Source organism: Carcharhinus amblyrhynchos, chromosome 8, assembly GCF_965287045.1.
Source record: "Carcharhinus amblyrhynchos chromosome 8, sCarAmb.v2.hapA, whole genome shotgun sequence".
Lineage (NCBI taxonomy): Eukaryota > Metazoa > Chordata > Chondrichthyes > Carcharhiniformes > Carcharhinidae > Carcharhinus > Carcharhinus amblyrhynchos.
In genome coordinates this window covers 74,916,503-74,941,515 of record NC_137331.1, presented here as the reverse complement: position 1 = coordinate 74,941,515, position 25,013 = coordinate 74,916,503, and the positions used below count along the sequence as shown (strand labels likewise).

At 41.5% G+C, this 25,013-nt stretch overlaps 1 protein-coding gene across 3 annotated transcripts in view; it reads right to left on the bottom strand.

Annotated features, from left to right (window-relative positions):
- adcy8 (adenylate cyclase 8 (brain)) overlaps positions 1-11,229 on the bottom strand; it is a 97,016-nt gene extending 85,787 nt beyond the window's left edge. For 2 of the 3 annotated variants that reach the window (XM_080194279.1, XM_080194281.1), the window contains exons 1-5: positions 10,245-11,229; positions 8,040-8,189; positions 6,695-6,751; positions 3,325-3,455; positions 2,614-2,725 (exon numbers count right to left, since the gene is read on the bottom strand). In XM_080194279.1, the coding sequence (XP_080050405.1) occupies positions 2,614-2,725; positions 3,325-3,455; positions 6,695-6,751; positions 8,040-8,189; positions 10,245-11,108 (1,314 nt within the window). In that variant the 5' untranslated portion in view covers positions 11,109-11,229. The remainder of the gene's footprint in view (positions 1-2,613; positions 2,726-3,324; positions 3,456-6,694; positions 6,752-8,039; positions 8,190-10,244) is intronic. The other variant, XM_080194280.1, reaches the window with a different exon arrangement.
- Between the last annotated feature and the right edge of the window lie 13,784 nt (positions 11,230-25,013).

Here is a 25,013-nt window from a genome sequence, read left to right as displayed (position 1 = left end):
AAAGAAATATTAGGACATTTTGGTCATAGGGATAGGTTTCCAGGAAAAAAAACGGAGATGGAGAGGGTTTTGGGGGGAATTCCAGAGTTAGGCAGTTAGGAAGTTGAAAGTACAACCATCAATAATTGTGTAGTGGAAATGAGAGGTGTGCAAAATGTCAGAATTGAAGCAGCATAGAGATTTTGGTATGTTGTAAGGGGGGGGGGGTCAGGGCGGGGGAGATAGTTACAGAGATAGGAAGGGATGAAATCACAAAGGAATTTGGTAAAAAGGATGAGAATTTTAAATTTGTCATGTTTTCGGTCCAAGTGCCACTGTAGGTCAGGAAGCACAGAGGTGATTGATGAATGGGACTTGGTGTGGGTTAATATCTGGGCAGTTGAATTTTGGATGAGCTCAAGGGCATGGAGGGTGGAAGGTGAGCAGTTGGCATGGAACTCACAAACAGTTCAAGTGCTCAGGCACTGATGATCATAGAGTACATAGAGGTTACATAAAAAGAAACAAGCTGTATTTTTATTGGATCTTTCCTTTCCCCAGGATTTTCCAAAACAATTCTCGACCAATTAATTGCTTTGACGTATAGTGACTGTTGTTAAGTTGGCAAACATATTGGCAAACAGCAAGCACCCACAAACAACAATGAGATGGGGTGGCACAGTGGCACAGTAGTTAGCACTGTTGTCTCACAATTCCAGGGACCTGGCTTCAATTCTGGCTGTAGGTGACTGTCTGTGTGGAGTTTGAATGTTCTCCCTGTGTCTGCGTGAGTTTTCTCCGAGTGCTTCGGTTTCCTCCCACAGTCCAAAGATATGCGTGTTAGGTGGATTGATGATGCTAAGTTGCCGGTTAATGTCCAAAGATGTGTAGGTTAGATGGATTAGTCATAGCAAACACATGGGGTAATAGGGATAGGATGGGGGAGAGTCAGTGCAGACTCGATGGGCTGAATGACTTCTCCTGCATTATAGAGATTCCATGATTCTATAACATACATAATGGATACTCTGGTTTATTGATGTTTGTTTGTAGGTAAGTTTTGGCTAGGTCACCAGGAGAAATCCTGCTTTGTCTTGAATAGTGCCATGGGATATTATGTCTAACAAAACAACCAGGTGGATTTATGTCTTTTCGGAAAGATGGCACCTCTGAAAATACAGTATTGCCTCTGCAGTGCACTGAAGTCAGATTACCTAGATTACATGTTCAGGTCTTGTAATGCGGCCACAATCAGAAACAAAAGTACTATCACGTGAATAGTCAACTATCAGTATCCTAAAATACACGTTCCCTTGATGAAGTCAGATATCAATGTTCAATCTTTTTCTCTTACAAATCTAATTTCCATCGCCTTTCATTTAATCTTTGGGATCCACAGTACAACACACACATCACACTGAAAATACTAAAGTTTGAGAATTTATAAAGCTATGAATAGAGCACATTAGAAAGAAACACAAGTATAAATGTTGGCAATAACCATCAGCATAGTCGCCTTAGAAATTGTCCACAAAACGTTTGTCCATCTTCTCCATTCATATATTGACCATCTATTGAGTATTTTCAGCATTTTCTTAAGTTTCAGATTTCTGGCATCATTATTTTTCTTTGTATCTGCTCAAAATATGTACATTAAATATCTGGACATATGGAGGGTAGATCTCCACCCAACACTGCCATGGAGAGGTTATGCCATCTGTCCAAAGTTGGAAGGCCGGAATATTTGGAGAGGAAAGAAAATGAAGCAGCTCACACAGTGATCCAGATGGCCAGTCAAGTCTGGTGAGGTTGGGTGCTGCGAGGTGGAGGCGGCAGGGGGTGGAGGGGGAGGGGTGTGGTATGTAATGTGAGGCTCAAGCTGCAACCATTTATACCGAAATTTGTTAATGAGGGTCTTACCTCAATAACAAATTTTGGTATAATTTACATTCTTAAGCAGCTCTTTACCTGTTTTAGGTGGGCTATGTAGACTGCTCGCCCATGTGTAGGCCCTTTTGATAAATGTGTGAGGCGAACTTTGGGTATCAATGGGACAATCAATGCTCCCTTAATTTTCAACTGGCAGCCTTTTTTTTAGGTGAGGAACAGGCAGCTTGTGGATGAAAATTGTCCCATATCCTTTATTTTCAGACACTGAAATGATGAATAAAGGCTCATCAGGATTTTGATAGTTTTATTTAGTAATTGGGATATTTTTGTTTCTGTCAGATGTGTGCAATAAATCCATGCAGACTGTGGGCATTGCTTATTTGTTATATTCAACTATCACATTGAATTATGAATTGACTTGTTGGAGGCAAGTCAGTTGTGCTGCTTTGTAAATTCAGCATGAATTTATAAAGCAGCACAATTTATAGAAATTCCATTTAGTTTATCATTTTAAATTATCCATCAAATGAGAGAAATTTCAAATAAATTGAAGACATAAAGTAGCAAAAATGGGAATGAAAGTTATTGAAATAAAAATTAGAATTTAGTTTATTGCATTTCGCAAAGTAAAATGATTGACTTGAACCCTTCAAGATACTTTTTGTACTTAGCACAGCACCAGATTTTACAGATCAAATTCAGTTATAAAGCCCATTCACTGCATTTATGTTAAATCAAACTTACATGTGCAAGTCGATCAAATCTCGCAAACAGTTCATTCAGCATCCTCACTAGCTCCTGTGCAGACAGGGTTGTCGAGAGGTTGGTGAAACCTTTCACGTCTGCAAAGAGAATGCTAAATAAAACATGGAAAATATTGTATTAGTATCTTCTTGTTTGGTAAATAAGGAAAATATATTTTAGTGCTTATAAAAGTCAATGCAAATTATTTTATTCCCATTTTTGACACTATCGGGTAGCTTTTCAGTTTGACTGAAGCCCCATTTCAACATTTGCATCCATTTCAAAATGTGTTTCTTCCTTATTTCTGGAGCTTTCTATCTCCACTGCTGTAAATATGCAGCTGGGAGAGCAAGTAATTGGGTCTGCAGTCTTTATCATGGATTGCATAATTAAAATGCTGAGGACAAAGGCCAAACATCTCCATTCCTCACAGCCAGCCATCAATGATGAAAAGCCCACTCCACTAACTATTTAAGCAAGTCTAGTAGTTGAAAAGACCATACAATTCATGCAAATCTTACTAATGTCATAGACTTTTTAAGAGTCTGACCATTTTCAATGCATTTGAACTCCTTTGTAATTAATATGCTGCATCATTTCAAAAAGAAAAATAAAAACTGTTAAAATAGGATCCTGGATAGAAGATTTGACCTCTTTGCGTAAGATCTTTTTAAATCGAATAAAGCTACTAGCAGCAAATAAATCTCTTACCTCACATTTTCATAGCGATGTATGTAGATTTTATGAAACTGATGCTGTAAATGTCCACCTTCCACGGTTGACATGTCATTAATCATCTCCAATACAACAAATCGTGGCAAAACTGAAAGAACCAGCCTCTCCTTAATTATGTAAAAGAAATACGCACACATGGATATCATTAGCAATTATAGGTAATATATACACAGAGGATTCTTTAGATTTGGAATAAATGTAGTTAATACACCCATTACTAGCCTTCTCCAGCATCTCAATTCTGGCTGTCAAGATTAGATTACTGTTTCTTTAATGTTCATATGATGGTTTAAATTCTGCTTTTCTTCTGCTAAATACACTCTTGTAAAAAATATCAATGTAATGATCGACCCATTACAAATCGTCCCATATTTCAAAATTATGTTGACTTCTCTTGCTCTGCTTTGGTATCTCAGATCCCAGCCTATATTTTGCCCACTGATTGAGGATCATTTTTTTCCCTTTTTATGGGGAACCCCTTGATGCTCACTCCATTTAGTTTTGGAGAATGATGGGAGTAAGGAGAGGGGATATCAAATTAGATGTTCATTATGCATCATGCCATTGAGGTCAACTGAAAATCGGGTGGACAATATGTGAGAAGCAATTTGAGATTGTCCATTAAACCTGTGTTTTCTTTCTTCTGACAATATGATCAAGATTAGAAACTGAAGTTGCATGGGGGCAGGGTGGGGTGCGAGGTGGGGGAGGTTATGGTTATTGGGAATAATTACTTTGGAGAAAATGGACAATATTGACATAATAGTCTTAAAAGCAAAATACTGCAGATACTAGAAACTGAAACAAAAACAGAAACAAATCTCAGCAGATCTGATGTTATCTGTGGAGAGAGAAGAGAGCCAACATTTCAATTCAGGATGACACAATCCTGACTCATAAAGTTGCCTCTGTTCTCTCTTCACAGAGGTTGGCTGAAATTTTCCAGCTATCACTTCTTGATTTTGAATTGAAGGGAAATGAAAATTGCGAGAGATGTATAGCATATTTGTTTGTAAAAAAGTCTTGTCACTAACTCCTTCCAATTCTAATGAAAGGTCATCAACCTAGAACATTGGGCTGAATTTTCCTGGCCCCATGGAGACAGGGTTGGTGGTTCGGGGTGGGATGGAGGTGGGGGGAGGGTGTCGGTGGTCATTGAAAATAAGAGGGAGCTATGTTGGACAGACTTCCCAGGATGTTGCTCACTCCAGACTGGAAACATGACTGGAGTGGAAGCAGGGTCGGCAGCATCTTGTACAAAGGTAAACATGCTCTATTTTCCTAATTTGGACTGTTTGGATCACTATTCTGTTATGTTTGCGTTAAGCATTATATGTAATTGATCCAGTTTAGACCTTACAGTTCTTATTCAGGACTAGCACTGTCATTGACCTTTGTTAAGTTTTATTGCTGAAGGAGAATTATATACATATATGGACATGGTTCAGTGATGTCAATTACTGAAGAGAAAGTAAAAACAGATTTAATGCAAATCTTGGCTGTCTAAATAATTGAGTACAGAAGACCTAGCTTGAACAAATAAGAAATAGATGAGGAATATTCACAATAACTAACAGGAAAAGGTTATTAAAAAATATAACAAAAAGAATGGAGTTGCCACTGAAATTTAGTTTCCCATTAATAACGTTCTTAATACATCAACGTGCACATGAATTTGCATTTCAAAGTAAGGACAGTGTTGACTGCCTTCAGCTAAATAATTCTTGCTCTATTATAGATAAAAATGGAGAAGCAAAGCTGAGGTGCTCCTCTAATAAAAATGTACAATTCTTAGCCTTCCATATCTCTACGATTTTAATTGAAGACAAAATAAATTGAGCAGAATGTCCCATTAACCTGATAGCGTGATGAATTTACATCAGGCATGATTGGAGGAAAGGATATGTGAGCTATCAGTAATTTTACTTCCTCAGCCTCGACATGTTAACAAATATTGCTTAAATGACGCTCACAAAATATATATAGTTTTAAAGAGGCTTCTACCTGCATGTATTATCAGCGAATGAAATGAGAATACCAATTTTCCTTATTAGTTTGCAATTGAAATGATCAGCATTTGAGTAATGCTCTTGAATGTTCATCCTCCCAACACTTCGTTGTGAATAAAAATTGCATTGACAATGTTTGGAGTGGGGGTTCACCATGTATTAAAAGACTGTAGTATTACTTTGCCTTGAGTGATTGTGCAAAACAGACAATTGCATATTCCAGCTATTTTGCACACATTTGGATTTGTATTTCCAGTGATTTCATTATGAGATAATTGGACAAAGTACTAAATGGCCTCTGCACTATCATCCATTTACACTACAAACCAATATCAATTATATCCCCAATGTTGTAATGTTTTCTATTATATTTGGAACCTGGCTTTGAATCAAGATAAAATTGATGTGATCAAAATCTTGCTTTCAAACATCTAAATAAAGTGTAATTTAAAATACAATAAAAATAAACTTAAAATCTCATCTCCAAAAAAAACCCAATCCTCTCCCTGAATTTTTCTGACATGTGTCAAACTTTATGACAAAATTTTAGAAGATATTGAGATTACAACTCCATACTCACAGGAAGTGAAGCACATTTCATATTTGAAACACACACACCTTTGCTCAATTGTACTCAACAGAAGCCTGTGAGCAGTTTGTTTTTATTTCAATTCAATCAAATCAAGTCCAATTCAGAGTCTCAACAAGTCAGACATTCCCCCGATCCAAGTTGACAAGACAGGGCTCTCACCTCCTATCTTGGGCTTGATCTACATGATCCAAGCTAATTGGAGTAGGTACAGCTCCTCCTCCAAGGCTTGATCTTATTTGTACCTTAGCCAAAAGGCTGAGATGCCGCTTTTAAAAATTGCTTCAAATGAAGCTAAAATGTAACCTAATGACTTCAACCAAGTACAACATGTCGATACTACACTTGATCTTAGCCAAAAGGCTGAGCAGTTTGTGTATTCATCCTTTCTGTCAGGGAGCAGTTTATATTATAGGATAGAGGTAAAAGTGACTGTTGTTGAATTTTAAGAAAAAGCAGGTTGGTTATTGTTATGTGGACAGGAATCCATTGTTAAAGGAGTTTTGCACTGTGTGGTAATTGTACCACATAGTAGAAGTAATCACAAATTCACTATGTGTATTTTATCTTCTGAGTTGAAGGAAATAGAATGTAATATGTGGGCAAACACAACTAGCTATAAGGTTACAATGACACGTTCATGAACTCATGCTTCCATCACCACACAGAAATCAACACATATACAGCACTGAATCCATGATAAGCATCATATCAATACACCACTAATAGATGGTGAAAGTTTGTATACCTTCAATACATCAATCATTTGGTTCTGAAAAGCACAAAATGATGCTTTGAAAGACAGCTTTAGACAAAGAAAGAACAAACTATTAACTATTTGTGGCACTAGACTTTGCAACATAATCAGTATTCCATTATGCTCCATTATCATTTTAAAAACAGATTCTTTTACACTGTGAAAGGTTTGTTAAAATGCTCCAGGAAGCACCATATATATCACTGGCATACGATATTTACTAAATAGGTGTTGTTATACTTAATGGATCCAGTCCAAATGCTTGAAGTGCTAAGTTATAAATATAAACAACAATATACCACTGAGGAAGTAGTCATGTAAACTATAATAGTATTGGCATACAATAATTGCTTTCCCCACTGGTGGCATAAGGCCATAGTTCAACAGGAATGTGATCTGTTCAACTGGGAATTGAGAAAATATATCTTTACAGTAATAATATTCCCAAATAGTCAAGCTAAAGCTGATATTTTAAGCCCCATCTCAGCTTAAGAAGACATAACTGAAGAAATGATAATTATATATATAATTTGTTTGTAATATACAGAGTTTTCCCATCTTAATTGGTGAAAAATCATGAAGTCATTCAAATAATTAGTGCAGAGAGTCGGTATGGCCCATCATTTCGATATTGAATAATAAGCTAATAATGAATCTAGTCCCGTGTGTCGCTATAACATATGATTAAAAGCTAATTTCTGAATTAATCTTCAACTGACTAAATCTAACCTTTCTAATTTCAGCAGGCTCTCATCTTAAACGATTTCGTGTGGTTTAGTTTTATGTCGGTGGGAATGGCTAAAATCTGTTATTCCAGCATTAATTTACCATTTGATTTGCTGCTGACAAGAACGCCATCAAACTAAGTTTTGACAAGGTCATAAAAGAATATTTCTAAAAAGTAGCTTTAGCTCATAACAATTGTGAAATTACCACAGGTTAATCGGAGTGCACGGATACTCAATGGAAAATCGAGGCAGTTTTTATGATTAGACAGGGTTACTCTGCGCCTTCCACTAAATCCGTATGTGTGATCTCTGCTTAAATGCAACTGAAATTATTCATCACCGATGCTTAATGCGACAAATGGACTCGGAATTCCTTCTGCTTGAAATACAGAACCCCAGTATGATTTAAATTAAAGCATTGGCTATTGATACAGAGCTTAAAATAGCAATGACAACGTCAGTTGTTGTCACGCAGTGAATTGCATTTACTTTTTTACTTGTTTCAACCACAAACTTCTAACACACATGTTGATATTGATGTTAGGTTTTGTGGTTGTGGCCACAAGGAGCCAAGCCAGCGGTGCCCATATTTCAGATTCCTCTCTTACCTGTCTTTGATTCTCTGTTTCTAGCCGGAGTCTGGCTTCTATACATCGCCTGGTTTCCAAGAAAGCCTGGCGCTGAGCTCGGTCTGCTAGGTAACTGATAAATATCCCCGCCGTGTTCATACACATGAACAACACTGACTGGGCTATCACCTGAAACGGCACAAAACCAAGGCACTTCATTCTTCCATTTAAAAATAAGACTCACTTTCCCTCGGCGCCGTCTCGCCTCCTCCATACAGTAGCAAAGCACAAAGCTGCTCAATACTATGGCTCTGTTTCATTTGTAGTGAAGTGAAAATTGATTCTCATGACTGTCACTGGCACTTAAATATATGAAAACATGCCGGAGATAAACAACAAGTCAGTCAACATCTGTAAAGAGAAAAACAAGTTAATATATCGAGTATAAGATCTTTCCTCAGAACTACCACTGGTCCTGATGGATATAAATGTTTTAACATTTCTTAATCGATTATACCTCCACTAATTTATCGCATAATATGGATTGACTTTAAAATGTTGCAATTATCCAAGCACTGTGTTTAATCGGAGAGAAAAAGATGGAAAATAAAAGGGCACAGTGTGGGCATAAAACGTTAAGTATTTGATGAAGTTAAAAGGCGTCAAGGTGATTATTATAGGTTTATGATAGTCACTGTATTGTGCTCAAAGCTGCCGAAATGGTTTCTACCCCATTCCTCTTATAAAGCGCCCAAAACTTATCTCGAGCAGTGTTATCACCTATGATGTCAACACAGATAGAGACAGAGAGAGAGAGAAGCTTAATTGGGAACAATTTACTCTGGTTGTAAGGAACATGTAACCCGATTGTTTTGGGGATAAGGATTAAATCTAATTTCCAACAGTTTGTCCACACCCAGAAAAGATTGGACTGAATCTTTGATGGGTTCCTGGACATACATTTTTACAAGGCATTTTAAATACACTACAAAATAACACTCATTGATGAGTCTACTCAATTATTTATTTAAACTGGATTCAACATTATTCCTATGGTTGCTGATCATCTATTTTAGGCCGTTTGAAGTGTTGGAAGATTTGAAATGTAATACTGCCATCGCTAGAGGGAGTGTGGTCTGATCTTTCTGATCAACAGGCTGAGCAGCAACTCCAAGCTGCTGAAAGAACAAACGGGGCAAGGAATTGGGGTTGGCTTTCCGCAGATCCTTATTTATCCCCATGAAAGTAGTCAGGTCGCAAAAAAAAGTTTTCTTTTTGACTCTAAGAATGCATTTTTCCAATAATGTGCAAATGTCATGAAGATCCCATTTACCAATTGAGCAACTTTGTTCTGGACTGGAATGTGTGAGGCCATCCGGCCATCCTGTGGTCCAGAGGCAGGCGGTACTAAGGCAGTGACATGGGACATCCTGACTCGAAACCTTGGCTGTATTCTCTCTCCACAGATGCTGTCAAACATGCTGAGTTTCTCCAGCATTTTCTGCCTTTGTTTCAGATTCCAGCATCGCAGTATTTCGCCTTTATAACAAAATACATACTGTGTATTGCTTATCGATAGGTTGTGTGCGGCAACAGCATTGCCAAAGGCATGTCCCCCATTGCTGATGGGCAGTAAGACTGGGGGGGCGGGGTGGTGAAGGGGGACGGTTACATCTTTAACCCATGAGAGCTGGGGGTAACATTAAACACTACATATCATCCTGATAACATGTCCAACCTACAGGACACCACTATATTAACATTCAGCAGACATAAACAATAAAATATAGGCGCCGGCTTTGACAGAAGAAAAATGAGACAGTGGCATCTCCACAGTTTCATTTCATATCCCAATTATATGGGTACGGCTGGATAAATATCTCAATTATAAAGACAGAGAAAAAAAAACATGCCCGACGAATTGATGAGCTGGGTTGAAACGAAATAACTTTTTTTTTGGCTACGTTCATTCTACATTTAAATTGCAAATCGCCATGTTTAGACCCTTTGGGTCGTACTATGTGAGTCTTTACCGTTTCTACAACTGGTTAAGTGAGTTTATACAAACAGAAAGTGCTGGGAATACTTAGCAGCTCTGGCAGACCCTGGAGAGAGGAAACAGGGAGAAAGGTCAGCACCTGAGATGTTCACCTGGGTTCTCTCTCCACACCTGCCGAGTGATCCCAGTATTTTCTGGGTTAGGTTGATGCAGCACACAGTATGTTGTTTTGGAGGACAGCTAACCTGCTTCGTGGCTGGGACTGCAACCTGGACGATCAGCACCTGGAGCAGAAGGTGGAGCAGGGAGGTGAACAAGCCAGCCAGGATGGCCCAGGTCAGGGGCAGAGGGAGCATGCTGTAGGTGGCGAAGAGGGTGAAGAGCACATAGCCCACGCCGCCTCCCAACAGTCCGTAGCCGAGACCAGTGGCCAGGATCTGGGTGGCCATCACCACCCAGGTGACCAAGCCGCTGTACTGCAGGTAGCTGTGCGAACTGGTGTCCTTCTTCACCACCACTAAGGCACAGATGATGACCTCGACGCCGGTGAAGAAGCCCTGCAGGATGCCCTGGAGCGGGTCCATGGGACTGGAGGCCAGGCTGAGGTGGAGGATCAGGACGGTGAGCTTGGTCAGCACGTCCAGGATGTTCATCACCACCACCGACTTGCGCCGCTGGCCCAGGAAGTAGCGCTGGTACAGGCTCTCCAGGTCCCGCGACTTGAAGGAGTTCCTCAGCGTGGGGAAGATGACCCCGCGGTAGGTGTAGCCCCAGCTGAGGAAGAAGTCCGAGTTACTGGGAGCGCTGTCCAGCTGCAGGAAGCCCAGCTCGGCGCTGCTGCGCTCCGGGAACACCTTGGTGCTGCCGTTGTTGTGGCCGCCGGTCGATTGCTTCCTCCGGCCGGGGCTCCAGGACTCCTCCTCGGGGGGTGAGGCGGCCGCTCCCCTGCCCGGCTCCCTGGCGCTGCTCTGCTCGCTGATGAAGCGCTGCTCGGTGATGTGGCGGACCGCATTCTGCCAGAGCAGCCGCTGGGGTCTGCGGGCCGGGCTCCGGTTAATGGTGTAGAGCTCCTCGCTGGGGCTGGAGCACCTCACATCAGACAGCTCCATGGCTCCTCACACTGTGTGCGCTCAGCCTGCTGCCGCTGCCCATGTCCCACCGCACGCTGCTACTGCTCCCAGCTCACACTGACATTGCTCAGAGCGAGGGGGCTGAGCCCCCTCCCACACACACACACCCTCACACACACACCCTCACATAGCCCCTCATACACTCTCACACCCACCCTCACACACAGCCCCCCTCAACACACACCCACAGCCCCTCACACCCTCTCACACACACCTTCGCACCCAGCCCTCACTCAGCCCTTTGCACAGTGAGCCCCCTTCACACACACAGCTCTTCACACCCACTCACACACACACACTCACACAGCTCCTCACACACACTCCTCACACACAGAGCCCACCTCCCGCCCCCCACACAGAGCCCCTCACACACACACACCCTCACCCACAGCCCCTCACACACACACACACCCCTCACACACTTTCAGCTCTCAATCCCTGCAATCCAGCACAGCGCACTGCCCTCTCTCTCTCATCCTGCCATCCACATTAAAGTGCTGAAGCGCACAGTCACACAGCAGCTTCACTTTGCCGCTCCTCCCGGCTCTCTCTCTCTCTCGGTTGCGGATCCCAGGGCGGGCTCTGGTGGTTAGGAAGAGCTCCGGACGTCCCGGCAGCAGCTGGAGGAGCAAGTGGCTTGAGCCCAGTGTGTGTGTGCGGCTGGTGGGGGAGCCATAGGGGAGGAGGAGGAGGAGGGGGTGGGGGGGGCAGAACTGTTGCCACTGACACCAGTGTCACTGCTACGAATGAAACTGCCACTGCCAACTCTTGACACTAATGTAACTGTCACGAATGAAGCTGCTAATGCCAACTCTGGCACTAATGCAACTGCCAGCACTGATGGCACTGATGCAGCAATGCAGCTGGCAAAGCCGGCACTGGCACCAATGCTGCTATTGCTGTCAGTGCCACTCACTGCCCGCTCAGAATGGATTCAAAAACACCAACAAGCGTCTCAAACACTTAGGGTGGCTGGGGGAGGGGGAGGGGGAGGGGTGGGGGGAAGTTGGGTTGGGGGAAGGGGGTGGGGGGAAGTTGGGTTGGGGGAAGGGGGTGGGGGGAGTTGACGTCAACTATTTTCAGCAATTACCTGTAGATTTGGGAAGGTGGGAAGAAAGGAAGAGATAGAAACGAAAGAGGACAGTAAAAGGAGACAAGTAGAGGGAGTCCAAGGGATGTGAAAGGCACAGATAGGGACGGAAATGAATTAGGGCAACGGACAGAGAGAAGTAGGAAGAAGCAGATTGAGAGCAATGCAGATGGAGCGGGTGAAACAGTGAGAGAGGGACACAGAGACAAGGCTCCCCTAGAGAGGGACAGCGAAAAGGACAGAGGAGAGACCAGGCGACTGGAACTTGCTGAATGAATGCGGATAGGGAAAGGCAGAAAGTCACCGGCAAACAATCCGCGACTCTGATTGTGAAATTCCAGCCCTGTGACTGAACAGGATTTAGATCAGAGTGGAAAACAAGAACAGCAGATGAAAGAGCCTGAAGAAAAAAGAGAAATAGGGTTGTGGGCAGTCAGAGTGAGGCGCAGGGGACAGACACCCCATTGCCAGAGAAAGAGACTCCAAGTTACACTAAGAGGGTAAATGGAGAGGCAGAGTTATGGAGAAAAAGTTAAAAGGAAGAAGGAACAGTGGCAGAACTGTGACAAGAGTGAAAAGCAGGAATGCCGAATGGAAATATAAGATCAAAGCGTGTGAACACAGACACGAACCAGAAGGATGAACACTGGAAAGGCATTGAGAAAAACGGGAATATGAAGAGAGCCACAGTGTGAGAAGAGACTTACATTCTAACTAGGTTCACCATGTTAGCTAGGTGAACTATGTTTTGCGTACACATCGTGCATATATTTATTGATACGCACAATAACCACATTTATGAACAAAAAATGTAATCATTACAGATACTAAATAATTCTATGTATAAGCTGTGTGCTCACATCTAATCTTAGTGTTATTCTTCAGTATTTTACAATTTTCTTTCACTACGCATGTAAATATGATATTTATGTATCTCCTCCGTATGTTATGTATGTTATACACCCTCCATAACACATGTGTGTGCGCGGCTTATGTATTGTAAATATATACATGCTTTATATATGCATCAATCGCTGTATGCAATGAATATATATATGTACATTTGCACATATATATTTATTAGTATGAAGTCAGCATTCTGGATCGAAGTCATTAATACACTCCAGTTCCCAGGTTTTTATGAAGCAAGATCACCAATGTCTTTATTCATAGCATTTTTTTTCCAGGTCCATTCATTTCTCTGCTTGGAATAAAATACAGGCCAGCTCGTACAGTGGGCGCAATTTAACCAGGTTACTGGATCATTCTCAAGACGCCGTTACCTTTTAGTATCACCTCCAGAAAGTGGGACAACTGTCTCTACAGATAATGCATGAACGAATCTATCAGATTGGGTAGCCATAGCCATAAATGTTTTGTAAAATCCGCTATCTGATCCGGTAAATGTGACTCGGCCACTGTTGGGGGGGGGGGGGGGGGGCGGCACCTGTTCTCTAATTCACATTAACTCTTTCCCTTTACCAGCTTAGTAGCGAAAAAAGGTCAAATAAAATCTTCCCAAATTCGACCAAAGATTTCACCAGAAGGAGAAGCCCAGTTTAAAAGAATGACGATGAATGGGAGGATTTAATTGATGGGTGTCTTCGGACCCTCCATCGCTCTAACTTCCAAAACTGACCCAGATTAACTCTGGTCGGGTTGCAGTTTTATATTAATTACCATCTAGATAGAGACTTAATACCGCCCATCATTGATTAAAACTCTTTCAAATCTACCACAAGCCTGGTTCCACAACACGCCAGGCTAATGACTCCATGTGTAGTGAAACCTCAACCCAAATCTTGGCACAGGGTATACTTTTCAATTCAGTGTACATCGCTGCAGTTCAATTCTACTGGCTGAACCATCTGTCAGCGATATATATCAAGTGCTGTAAACCTGCGGGAAAAGAAGGCCTTGGCATTCGTTTAGCATCTTACACATCCCCGACCACATTCCAAAGTATCTCACAGCTGACACAGTTCTTTCGAAGAAGCCGCAGTTGTAAACATCACTGCAAGGTCCAACAAACAGCAATGTAATATTGATCAGATCATCTGTTTCAGAGGAAAGAGGGCGTCGTGGGATCTCATAAACCTGAGAGGACAGACTTGGTTTTATATCAGATGTGACAGGGCAGCACTCAGTACTGCACAGAAAGACCTGCCTAGATTGTGCTTACCTGCTGTTCTCATGCAAGGACTTAGAATAAAACAATCACAAATGCTTCAACATTTCTTCTGGTGATTATATACACTCCATCAATTGGAACTACTTCAGAATCCCAGGTGTAAAATTGAAGTTTTTCTTGAGATATTGCTATACTTTGCAGCTAAATGCTTCTGACATTGATATTTAGGTAAGATACGTTAATGCTTGGAGTTAGAACATTTCCATTTATCACCTCAATCCTTCACTAGTCTGACTGAATGTAGAGCAGGTTACCATTATTTTGCTACAATATCTTCTACCACAAGCTTCATAAGTGTCACCCCTCCCCTAGTCCCAGATTATTCCAATTTTGCTCACTTGTTTTTCTGGGTGAGATTGTCAAATTAATGTTGACTGAATGAAATGAGAAGAAATTCAATACTCTGGAGTATATTCATTAGGAACTAAATCAAACACCCTTGTCACCCATTAAGCACTAAATGATATGCTGGAACACTTGCTATTAGACAACCTGCATCAATCAGGCAATTATACTCATCACTCTTCTCCAGTTCCATTGCTGCTTTCTGTCTCTCATCAAGTTCAACCATTAGTGGCTCGACATCTTTGCTAGTTCCATACAGCATCCAGGCCACCTGCAGCAATGCCAAAACCATTGTGGAGATATTTCAAACTTCATCAAATTTGAAAATCTAGTATCAGTAATACATTTTGCAAACATAGAGAAATTTATACATTCGTTATCAGGGAGATGTATTTGCATTTTAACTACTTGATTTTGATAATCCTAATTAATTTATTTACAAGATTATGGAGAGCATTAGCATTATTATGGATGTGATGCTTCAATTGTAGAGTCTGAGTCAGACACCAGACCTCCATCCAGAACCTTTCTTGTTATTATTCATTCAAGGGATGTAGGTGTTGTTGGCTAGACCAGCATCTATTGCCCATATTGAATGACCCTTGGGAAGGTGGTGGTGAGTTACGACGGCTTAAAGGCTTAAATTATGAGTACAGATGGCAGAGGGCAGCATGGTGGCACATTGGTTAGCACTGCCACCTCACAGTGCCAAGGACCTGGGTTCAGTTCTGGCCACAGTAGTTTGCATGTTCCTCCTGTGTCTCCGTGGGTTTCCTTTGGGTGCTCCAGTTTCCTCCCATGTTCCAAAGGGTTAGGTTGATTGGCCGTGCTCAATTGCTTAGTGTCGGGGGACTAGCGAGGTAAATATGTGGAATTTTGGGGATAGGGTCTGGGTGTGATTATTGTCTGTGCAAACTCAGTGGGCTGAATGGCCTCTTTCTGCACTGTAGGGATTCTTTGATTCTATAAAAGTTAATCTATATTCCCTTCAGTTTAGAAGATGGAAGTGTGACCTAATCAAGTTGTTTAAAATGATAAAGATAGAAACAATGGTTGGAGAATCCAGAACAAGGATGGCTAAGCTTAAGATTAGAAATAAGTCATTTAGGATTGGAATCAGGAGACACATTTTCGCATAAATAGTGAAAATTTCAAACACACTTAGACCAGACTACGGAGATTGAGATCATTGTAACTGTCACGGCTAAAGTGGCTTGATTTCTTTTTGGTAAGGATATGAATCAAAGATGGAGAAATTGAGTTTTTTTCTTAATCCATCCTTAAAAAGTCACAACGCCAATGGTCAGAATGGACTGTGGCGGGGGATGGGGTGAAGGGCTTGGAAAGGCAGAGCCAAGCGGCACCACAAGGTTGTCTGCAACAATATTCAAGGCATTCCCAAGCCTGCCATCAGGCATCTGGCTCGCCACGGAGGTGTCAAGCGAGTCTCCAGTTTGATCTACGAAGCGGTCTGCAGGGTGTTGAAGGTGTTTTTGGAGAATCCATTGCTTGCTTGCTCCAAAAACAAATTCAGAATCCACCTCATGGTCTCCACAAGGGAGACAAACAAGGTCCAAGCTGACACAATAAGGCATTGCACCCCATCTTGGGCTTGATCTTAGCCAAAAGTCTGAGAGATGTACAGATCAGCCGGGACTTAATTGACTGGCAGTACAGACTCAAAAGTCTTAATTATATTAGCTCCCGTTAGTTTGTGCCCACAGATCAGATGAACAGCAGCTGTACAAAAACTTGAAACATGGTTCAGTGCAAGCTGGCTTGAATTTTGTCCACTCATTGCTGTTCAGTGACAAATGACCTGCTCTCCAGGTTTCTCAAGAAAATGTATCTGATGACATGGTGAACTGTAAGTCTCTGTTCCCCTTTACACTGTCCTCAACCACCAAAGCCATACAGGGTCCGCCCCTGGCACTTTAGCGCGTACACCACTCCATGGCGGTCACTGTTTTGCACTTGATGTGTTCAGTGTAGGTCACCGAGTCCCTGATCTCCAAAAACACCCTCAACACCCTGTAGACCGCTTCGTAGATCAAACTGGAGACTCGCTTGACACCTCTGCGACGAGCCAGATGCCTGATGGCAGGCTTGGGAATGCTTTGAATATTGTTGCGGACAACCTTGTGGTGCCACTTGGCTCTGCCTTTCCAAGCCCTTTACCATCTTTCCTTCTACTGGACATGATCAATAACCAAACAGACCAGGAAAATCGCAGGTTTGTTCAGCTATCTGCATTGGTTAAGTTCATCTTAGAATGTCCATAAGGGCACTAATTGGTCTTGGTAGTTCAGAGGGAAAGTACCTACTTCTGATAATTAGAAATCACTCCAGGAAGAATTGTCAAGTATTGCTGAGGGAAGAAATATAAAAATGATAGGAATGAACCCGTAAGTGAGGTACTGCAGATGCTGGAAATCCAAAATTTAAACAGAAAATGTGAGAAATAATCAGCAGTTCTGGGAGCATCTGTAGAGAGAGAAACGGAGAGTTAAACTTTCAGATCTGTGACCTTTCATCAGAACTCTATATCCTGAACACTGAGTTCTGATGAAAGGTCATGATCTGAAATGTTAACCCTGTTTCTCTGTGGACTGATGCTGCTGAAGTGTTGTATTTCGAGCTTTTTCTGTTTGTATTTGAACTTTTAAAAAAGAAGTAGCATTGAAGATTTTTTTCACATTTATCCACAGGATAATTTTACAACTTTGTGCTCTTGGTCTAAAGCTTGCCCTACGAAGAGGAATTTGTGATCGAGTTCTAGTTGAATCACCAAACAAAACTATCTCCACTAGAAATTGATAACTGACCCACAGTTGTCAGGGCAACACAGTGGCACAGTGGTTAACACTCCTGCCTTGCAGTGCCAGGGACCTGGGTTCAATTCCGGCCTTGGGTAACTGTCTGTGGAGTTTGCGCATTCTCCCCATGTCTATGTTGATTTCCTCCGGGTGCTCCAGTTTCCTCCCATTGTCCAAAAATGTGTAGGTTAGATGGATTAGCCATGCTAAATTGACCCTTAATTTCAGGGAGATTAGCAAAATAAATACATGGGGTTACAGGGATAGGGCCTGGGTGGGATTGTTGTCAGTGCACACTTGATGGGCTGAATGACCTCTTTGCACATGTAGGAATTCTATAATTGTACCTATTAAAACTGATTAATGGGCAGTAGTGGCTTGTCATATTCAAGTCACTGATAGGTTCTCACACTGGGTGAAGCTTTGCGACAGATATCCCTGAAATGTTTGCGTGCATACATGCAATGTTTCACAAGATGTTATCAGTCAAAACACAATACAAAATCAGGATTTCTAAATGATGGAAGTAAAAAATTATAGTAGTCTAGTATAAGTATTATAAGTGGCACATTTACTGTGTGCTGTAATATGGAGTAGGTATAAATGGTGTTTAAATGACTTGGGGAGTGCTGTCTAACTTTTGATGATTTGGCAGCAAATCATCTTCCAAAGACAAACAGGAGAATCAGTTTTGTATACAAACATAAGAATACATTATTTTTGTTCTGTATTTTTCTGTTTTACAACACTTACAGATTGATTCAGACTCTGACAGCTTGAGTGCTGTGGGATGTTGCTTTAATGCAGCCACATACAAGTCACTGTGCACTGTTCAAAGTAGAGATTATTTATGGTTGTAACATCACAATCATTGGTGCGCACAGGAAAGTATGCAGCATGGGCATTTTGTGACGTCAGCACTCCAGTTAATGCATTCTCTTAACCTGGCATAGCTGAACATATGTTCAGCAGTGGGAAAGATTCTTCCCACAGGCCCATCAATTACTTACAGATTTATTAGTGATTAATCTGAATTGGCAATTAGAGAAGTGTTTGATGGTTTAAAGTTGCTAAAGTCTGTAGGGCGTGGCTTTATGCATGCTGAAGGACTTTGTCCTGATTTCAAGGTTGTTGTGCAAACTGCTTTATCCCAAATAATGGTGCTGTAGCTTGCATCCCCTTGGCCTACATAACGATTGGGAGAATAAGCAGGTCTTGAGTGGACTTGATCAATTCAAGTTCGATTTAAAATAAGAGCAGAATGTGTTGAAAAAGCTCAGCAGTTCTGGCAGCATCTGTTGAGAGAGAAACAAGAGTTAATGAAAATTCAGTTAACTCTGCCTCTCCCTCCACAGTTTCTTCCAGACCCAGTGAAAATTTTCCAGCATTTTCTCTTCTTTATTTCAGATCTCAACTTTGCTCAGTATTTTGCTTTCATTTTAGATTTGATTTAATTTCATTGCATGTGGCCTAATTACTTAATCCCAGATTAATCCTTTTAACTATTTGAGTTTGACAGGGATGTTAACCATCAGGCAAAGCCCCGCTGAATTAGCAAATAAATGCTAAAGTTTATTGACTATGAGCAACATAAAACAATACACTTATCAATTAACTAATAAATGAAAACAAGATATATTTATCAGTTAAACATTATAGACTCAATTTCCATGCAGATAGGAAAACACCTCTGATCCCAAAGATTAAACCGGTTTCCCTTCACAAACGACATAGTTCCCAAAACCCCCTCGTACTAATCATGGTATCACCTACCCTAGCCTACATTTATTGTTCATGGCCAACTGGTCAATGATGTTATTAGTGTTAATTTAATTGATTCTAGCTGCTTGCACACATTGCCTTAAACATAAGACAATGGATAATTTCAAGACCACACAAATTTCCCATTCATGATGAACACTTAGCCAGTCAAGACCATTGTGTATTTGATAGGGATCCATAATGCATAGTTCAGATTCCTTCTCTCACATCACATATGGCAGCACTTTTAATCTTAGCGTCGGAGTATTAGTAGAAAATAGAGAAATAAATATAATCTGACTCTTGTTAAATATTTAATTATTAGTTACTTACCCCTCAATGTCAACTCTCCTTCTTGAGGGAGTTATTGTTCCTCAATGTCAACAAAACAAAGGAGATCATTATCGACTTGAGGAAGCATAGTGGAGGACCTGCTCCTGGCTACATCAGTGGGAACGAAGTAGAAATGATCGAGAGCTTCAAGTTTTTAGGTGTCACATCCACCAACAACTTGTCCTGGTCTCTCCATATCAACAGTATGATTGAGAAAGCCCACTATTGCCTCTACTTTCTCAGAAGACTAAGGAAATTTGATATGTCTGCGACAACACTCACCAACTTTTACAGATAAACCATAGAAAGCATTCTTTCTGGTTGTATCACAGCTTGGTATGTCTCCTGCTCTGTCCAAGACTGCAAGAAACTACAAACGTTCATGAACGAAGCCCAACCCATCACTCAAACTGGCCTCCCACCCATTGACTCTGTCTACATTCCCCACTGCCTCAGAAAAGCAACCAGGATAATTAGGAAGCCCACTTACCCCAGACATACTCTCTTCCAACTACTTCCATCGTGAAAAAAATACAAAGTTTGAGAACACATACTAACCGACTCAAGAACAGCTCCTTCCCTGCTGCTGTCAGACTTTTGAATGGACCTACCTCACATTAAGTTGATCTTTCTCTCCATCCTAGCTATGAGTAGCACTATATTCTGCACTCCCTCCTTCTCTGTGTATGGTATGCTTTGTCTGTATAGCTTGCAAGAAATTATACTTCTCATTGTACACTAATGCATGTGACAATAATAAATCAGTTGAGGTATTTTCCTCTAACATTGTTGCTGTTTCATAACTATTTTCCAGTACAAATATTAAATTGATTTGTAATAGATTAACAACATGGCTTAACGCCTAATAACATAAGGTCTATTTAGTGGTAAACTAAAAAGTGGTGGTAAACTAATATTGTTAAAAAGCCTTTAACAATAAAACGGTCAAGTTAAGCAAGCACACTAAATCCCACTAAAATAAAATCTAGGGCAGTTTACTGGAGCAATTCTCCTACCTGAACCTTGGTGAGGAACAGTGTTTCAGACATCTCCACTTCACAAAGGGAGTCTTTATTCAAATCTGCCAGCTGCTGTGAGCCACAAGGCCAGCTTTAGAGCAGACCAGGGCCACCATTGGCTGTGGCTGGCAGGGTGTGGCTGTGAGATGAGAGATATGAGGGTGAGGCTCACAGCAGTGTTAGTTGTGTGAATATGAGGTGAAGCTGTAACTGTGAAATATGAGCTGTGACTTATAGACACTGTCCTACTTCATTCTTTAAATTGCATTAAATTTCTTTCCGCACCACATTCAGGTTCTCTATGCTTGACTCCTGGCATGGACCAATATGACTTTCTGCTCCCAGTGACTGCACATAATTTGTATGGAGGATCCCCAGGTCCATCCACTATAGCTAGAGGACCATTGTCCTGCTGTCCATCCATTGGAGTCCAATGCAACATTAGAGAACAGTACAGCATACTCTCTGTTTTGTCATAATTCAATCTCCTTGCTCATGCTTTTTACTGGAACCACTTGCAGCATCTGGCCAGCCAGAGTGCACCTTCCTTTTAAGAAGTTCAGGCTTACTTAACATGTCATGTGAAAGATGGCTTCTTCCATAATGCAACACTCCCTCAGCACTATACTGGAATGTCAACCTGAATTACATACTCAGAAGTGGAGCCTGAACCCATGATATTCTGCTTCAGAAGTCAAGTTACTATCACTATGAGGCCTGTTTTTAAGTAGTACACGAGTTTTAAATAGTGTAGATGAATTTTAGCGGTGGTAACTATTTCACCAACTTGAACCCCCTGCTTAAAAGTACAAAATGATATCAATTGACTAAACTAACTCTTGGATCACTTAGAATCTTAGAATCCCTACTGCACAGAAGGAGACCAGTCGGCCCATCGAGCCTGCACTGACAACAATCCCACCCAGGCTCTATCCCCATAACCACACGTATTTACCCTGCTAATACTAACACTGCAATGAAGTTCCTGTGAAAATCCCCTAGTCGCCGCAGTCTGGCACCTGTTTGCGTACACTGAGGGAGAATTTAGCATGGCCAATCCACCATGCAGCACGTCTTTTGGACTGTGGGAGGAAACTGGAACAGCCAGAGAAAACCCTCACTGACAGGAGGAGAACATGGAGACTCCATAAAGACAGTGACCCAAGCCGGGAATCGAGTCTGGGCCCCTGATGCTGTGAGACGGCAATGCTAACCACTTTGCCACCATGCAGTGTTTGGCACAGCTGTCACTTTATGTGGACAGTCACACCAGTTTAAGGGTTTTAAACAGCTTTTCAGGGTTTATAAATACTGTCAGCGATTTACTGTGTTTAGAATTTCAAAAACTGCTTGCTGGAGCAGGAGTGACATTTGATATGAAATTTAGCAATCTAATCCCTCGCCAGTGTTTAATGTTATTGTTAATGGCATGGAGTAGGTATGATTCTCATTCTGTTACCTCCACCATCATGTCCCAGGTCCTAATTAAACAAGATATTTTCCTCCCACTTTGTGGAATGTTGCCGAATAGTTGTTGTCTTTGCACATGAAGCACAGTCACAGCACTTTAAAAAGTAATTATTTATGTGAAGCGTATTGAGACTTTTACACATTATAAAAGATTTTATACAAGATGCAAATAAAGTGGATTTGAAATTTTCAGAGAATCCAGGAGCCAGGAGTCCTTGGCACGCAATGGTATTTTGGTTTCTGAATATCCAGCTCCCCGATTGTTCTGTTATATGCGTGTTTGCGTAGAATGTGAATATTTATAGAATTTAAAATGCAGCTGATGGGCAAACGCTGCAGATGGCCCAAGATCATGTGATGCTACTGGCAATGCTTCTGATCTCTCAACTAAATAAAAATGGTTTGTGTTTTACTGAAGAGCACAAAGAATAGATTATGGGACTTGCTCACAAGACGACGCTTCAAACCTACATTGGGCCCCAGTGTAGTCATTTAAAGTATTTGGTGAATAAACCTTCACCAAAATGTTAATGAACTATTAAAGGGATCAGTTTGAGATGCTGCAAAGCAATTAAATTAGCTTGAGCTCAGGAGCAGAGCCCAGAAGGATATTTCAGAGATTACTAGCTAAAATAATCAGAATGATTTGTACTGAAATCTTCAATTTTAGCATCAGTTCAGCAAGACTCTCCTTGATACACAACATTAAAAATCCAACAATAAGCAAAACAAGAGCAGAATCCAAAAACCATCCAGCCTCACATATATTTCCCTTTCATATTTAGCTTCTCTGAGTTAGAATTATGTCAGAGCATAGATCTATCCACAAAATAATTGAAAGGCTGTCCCTGCCAACCGCAAAATCCTGAGGAGAGTTACTAGACAAATTCCTTTTCCCTTGCCAGTTTTCAATGTTTCATCCATCCCTTCTCTTGGTGAGACATTGGCCATGATTCTCCGGCCCTGCACACTCATGCATAGGTCACCCTGGGGCAGTGGCGGATTAACTACCACTAGGCTGAGCTTTAGTAAGGCCCCCTGACCTTGTCCCCTGCCCCCACCTTTGTTGAATAGAATAAAGTGACGTTAAGTGACGTTAGATAACTTATATCATTGTATAATGTACTACATGCATTATATCATCAAGTTATATGAATCAATTACAACCCTTTTATTCATTTATTTTTCATTTTCTTTACATTTGTACTACATGTACTAAAATAAATATGTAAACATTTTATAGCATGACAATAAACGCTTTGTTGCATTTATTTTGTATTTATTTGCATGTAGTACAAGTCTGGGGGTGAAGCTCCTCTATTTATAGGTATTTGTTACATTAATTCACCCATGGAGTATAGTTAGAAAATTTATTTACTGTTAAAAGGGTTAAGCCAATTTTTTTTTGCTCTCAGGGCCCCCTCCCTTCCAGGCCCCTAGGCTTAAGCCTACTCAGCCTAATGGTTAATCCGCCACTGCCCTGGGGCCTCATATAGACGGAAGATCGTGCGAGAGGGGCTACAGCATGTTTAGTACTGGGCAGAACCCTCTCTGGGATTCTCCCCATCCCCGAGTCCCAATGTAATCTGATTCACACACAGCAAGAGCATGAACCAGATTAGCATATTTAAATATTTGTTTAAATGTGTCCAGCTTAAAACCAGAACCACCTGGCACCCAGGATTCTCTGGCCCTTAAGCAGCTGGAACCTGGCACAAATCACAACTGGTTTCTCAAAACAAAACCAGTTGTGCACAGTGGCACTTCTCCCTCTTTCATTGAATGAGGACTCAGTGACAAACAATCTGCAACCCTGGATCCATTCACACTTTCATTTTCCCTATGAAAAAAATTGAAGACAAACCAGTTAAAGGGTGCAGAAAAGGAAGATGTGATTGAGAAGCCTGTGAGAGACATGTGGCTGCAAAGTTTTGAAAGCCTTGATTGCATTGTGCCTGATGCAGCCTTAGCCCTTAGACATGAGCACACACACAAAGAAGTGAAGTCTCTCTCCAATATAACTGACCTGAATGTTATCCCTTGCAATGGCACCAATAAGTAAGTGTGCATCACAAGAAGGAACTCAGTTTAACCACCCTCCCACATTTCCTCATACTTGTCCCAGACAGAATCAATCTTACTTTTGGTTTTGTAAGGTGCCATTGTTCTGGGACTTGAAGGTGATTGTGCTTCACCTGTACTCCAGGGCGGAGTGTGACCCTCCTTCCCTCACTGTCTGCTTGTCCCCAATTTACCTGAAGCCTCACAATGTGCTGATTGAAGCAACAACTGTTATCCTCGCAAACCACTTCAGCCCTGACTTCTCAGTACTGGTGAGAACCATCCCAATGTGTCACATTTGAAGCCCCCAACCCCTATTCTGGAATCTGTATGCAGCTCCTTCCAGTAAACAACATGGGTTGCCTTTGATCCTGCCTTGTTTGTCAGTGTTTCATGCAGTGTTGTCAGGATCCAGTTCCCAGCCCTCTGTCTTCTCTCTGCCTTCCATTTATCTTTCTCCTCATCACTTCCTTGACCCTTTGTCTGTCATTGTGCTTCTTCACACCTCTTGGTACAGCATTCTTTCTAAAATGCCCCTCTTGTGTTTGCCCTTACCATCCCACCCTTGCACAACCCTCCTTTTATATTGCCTCACATATCCTTGGCATGTGAGCTGGAGGGCATGAGCTGTTCTGCCCCTGTATTTAGAGCAACAGGAGTGGCGCAGTGCCATGGCAGGTAGACTATGTATGTTGCGCTTACCTCGAAGTTGCAAGCTAACTGAGATCTGCCTTAAAGTTTAAAGCTTATTTATTAGTGTCACAAGTAGGCTTGCATTAACGCTTCCATGAAGTTACT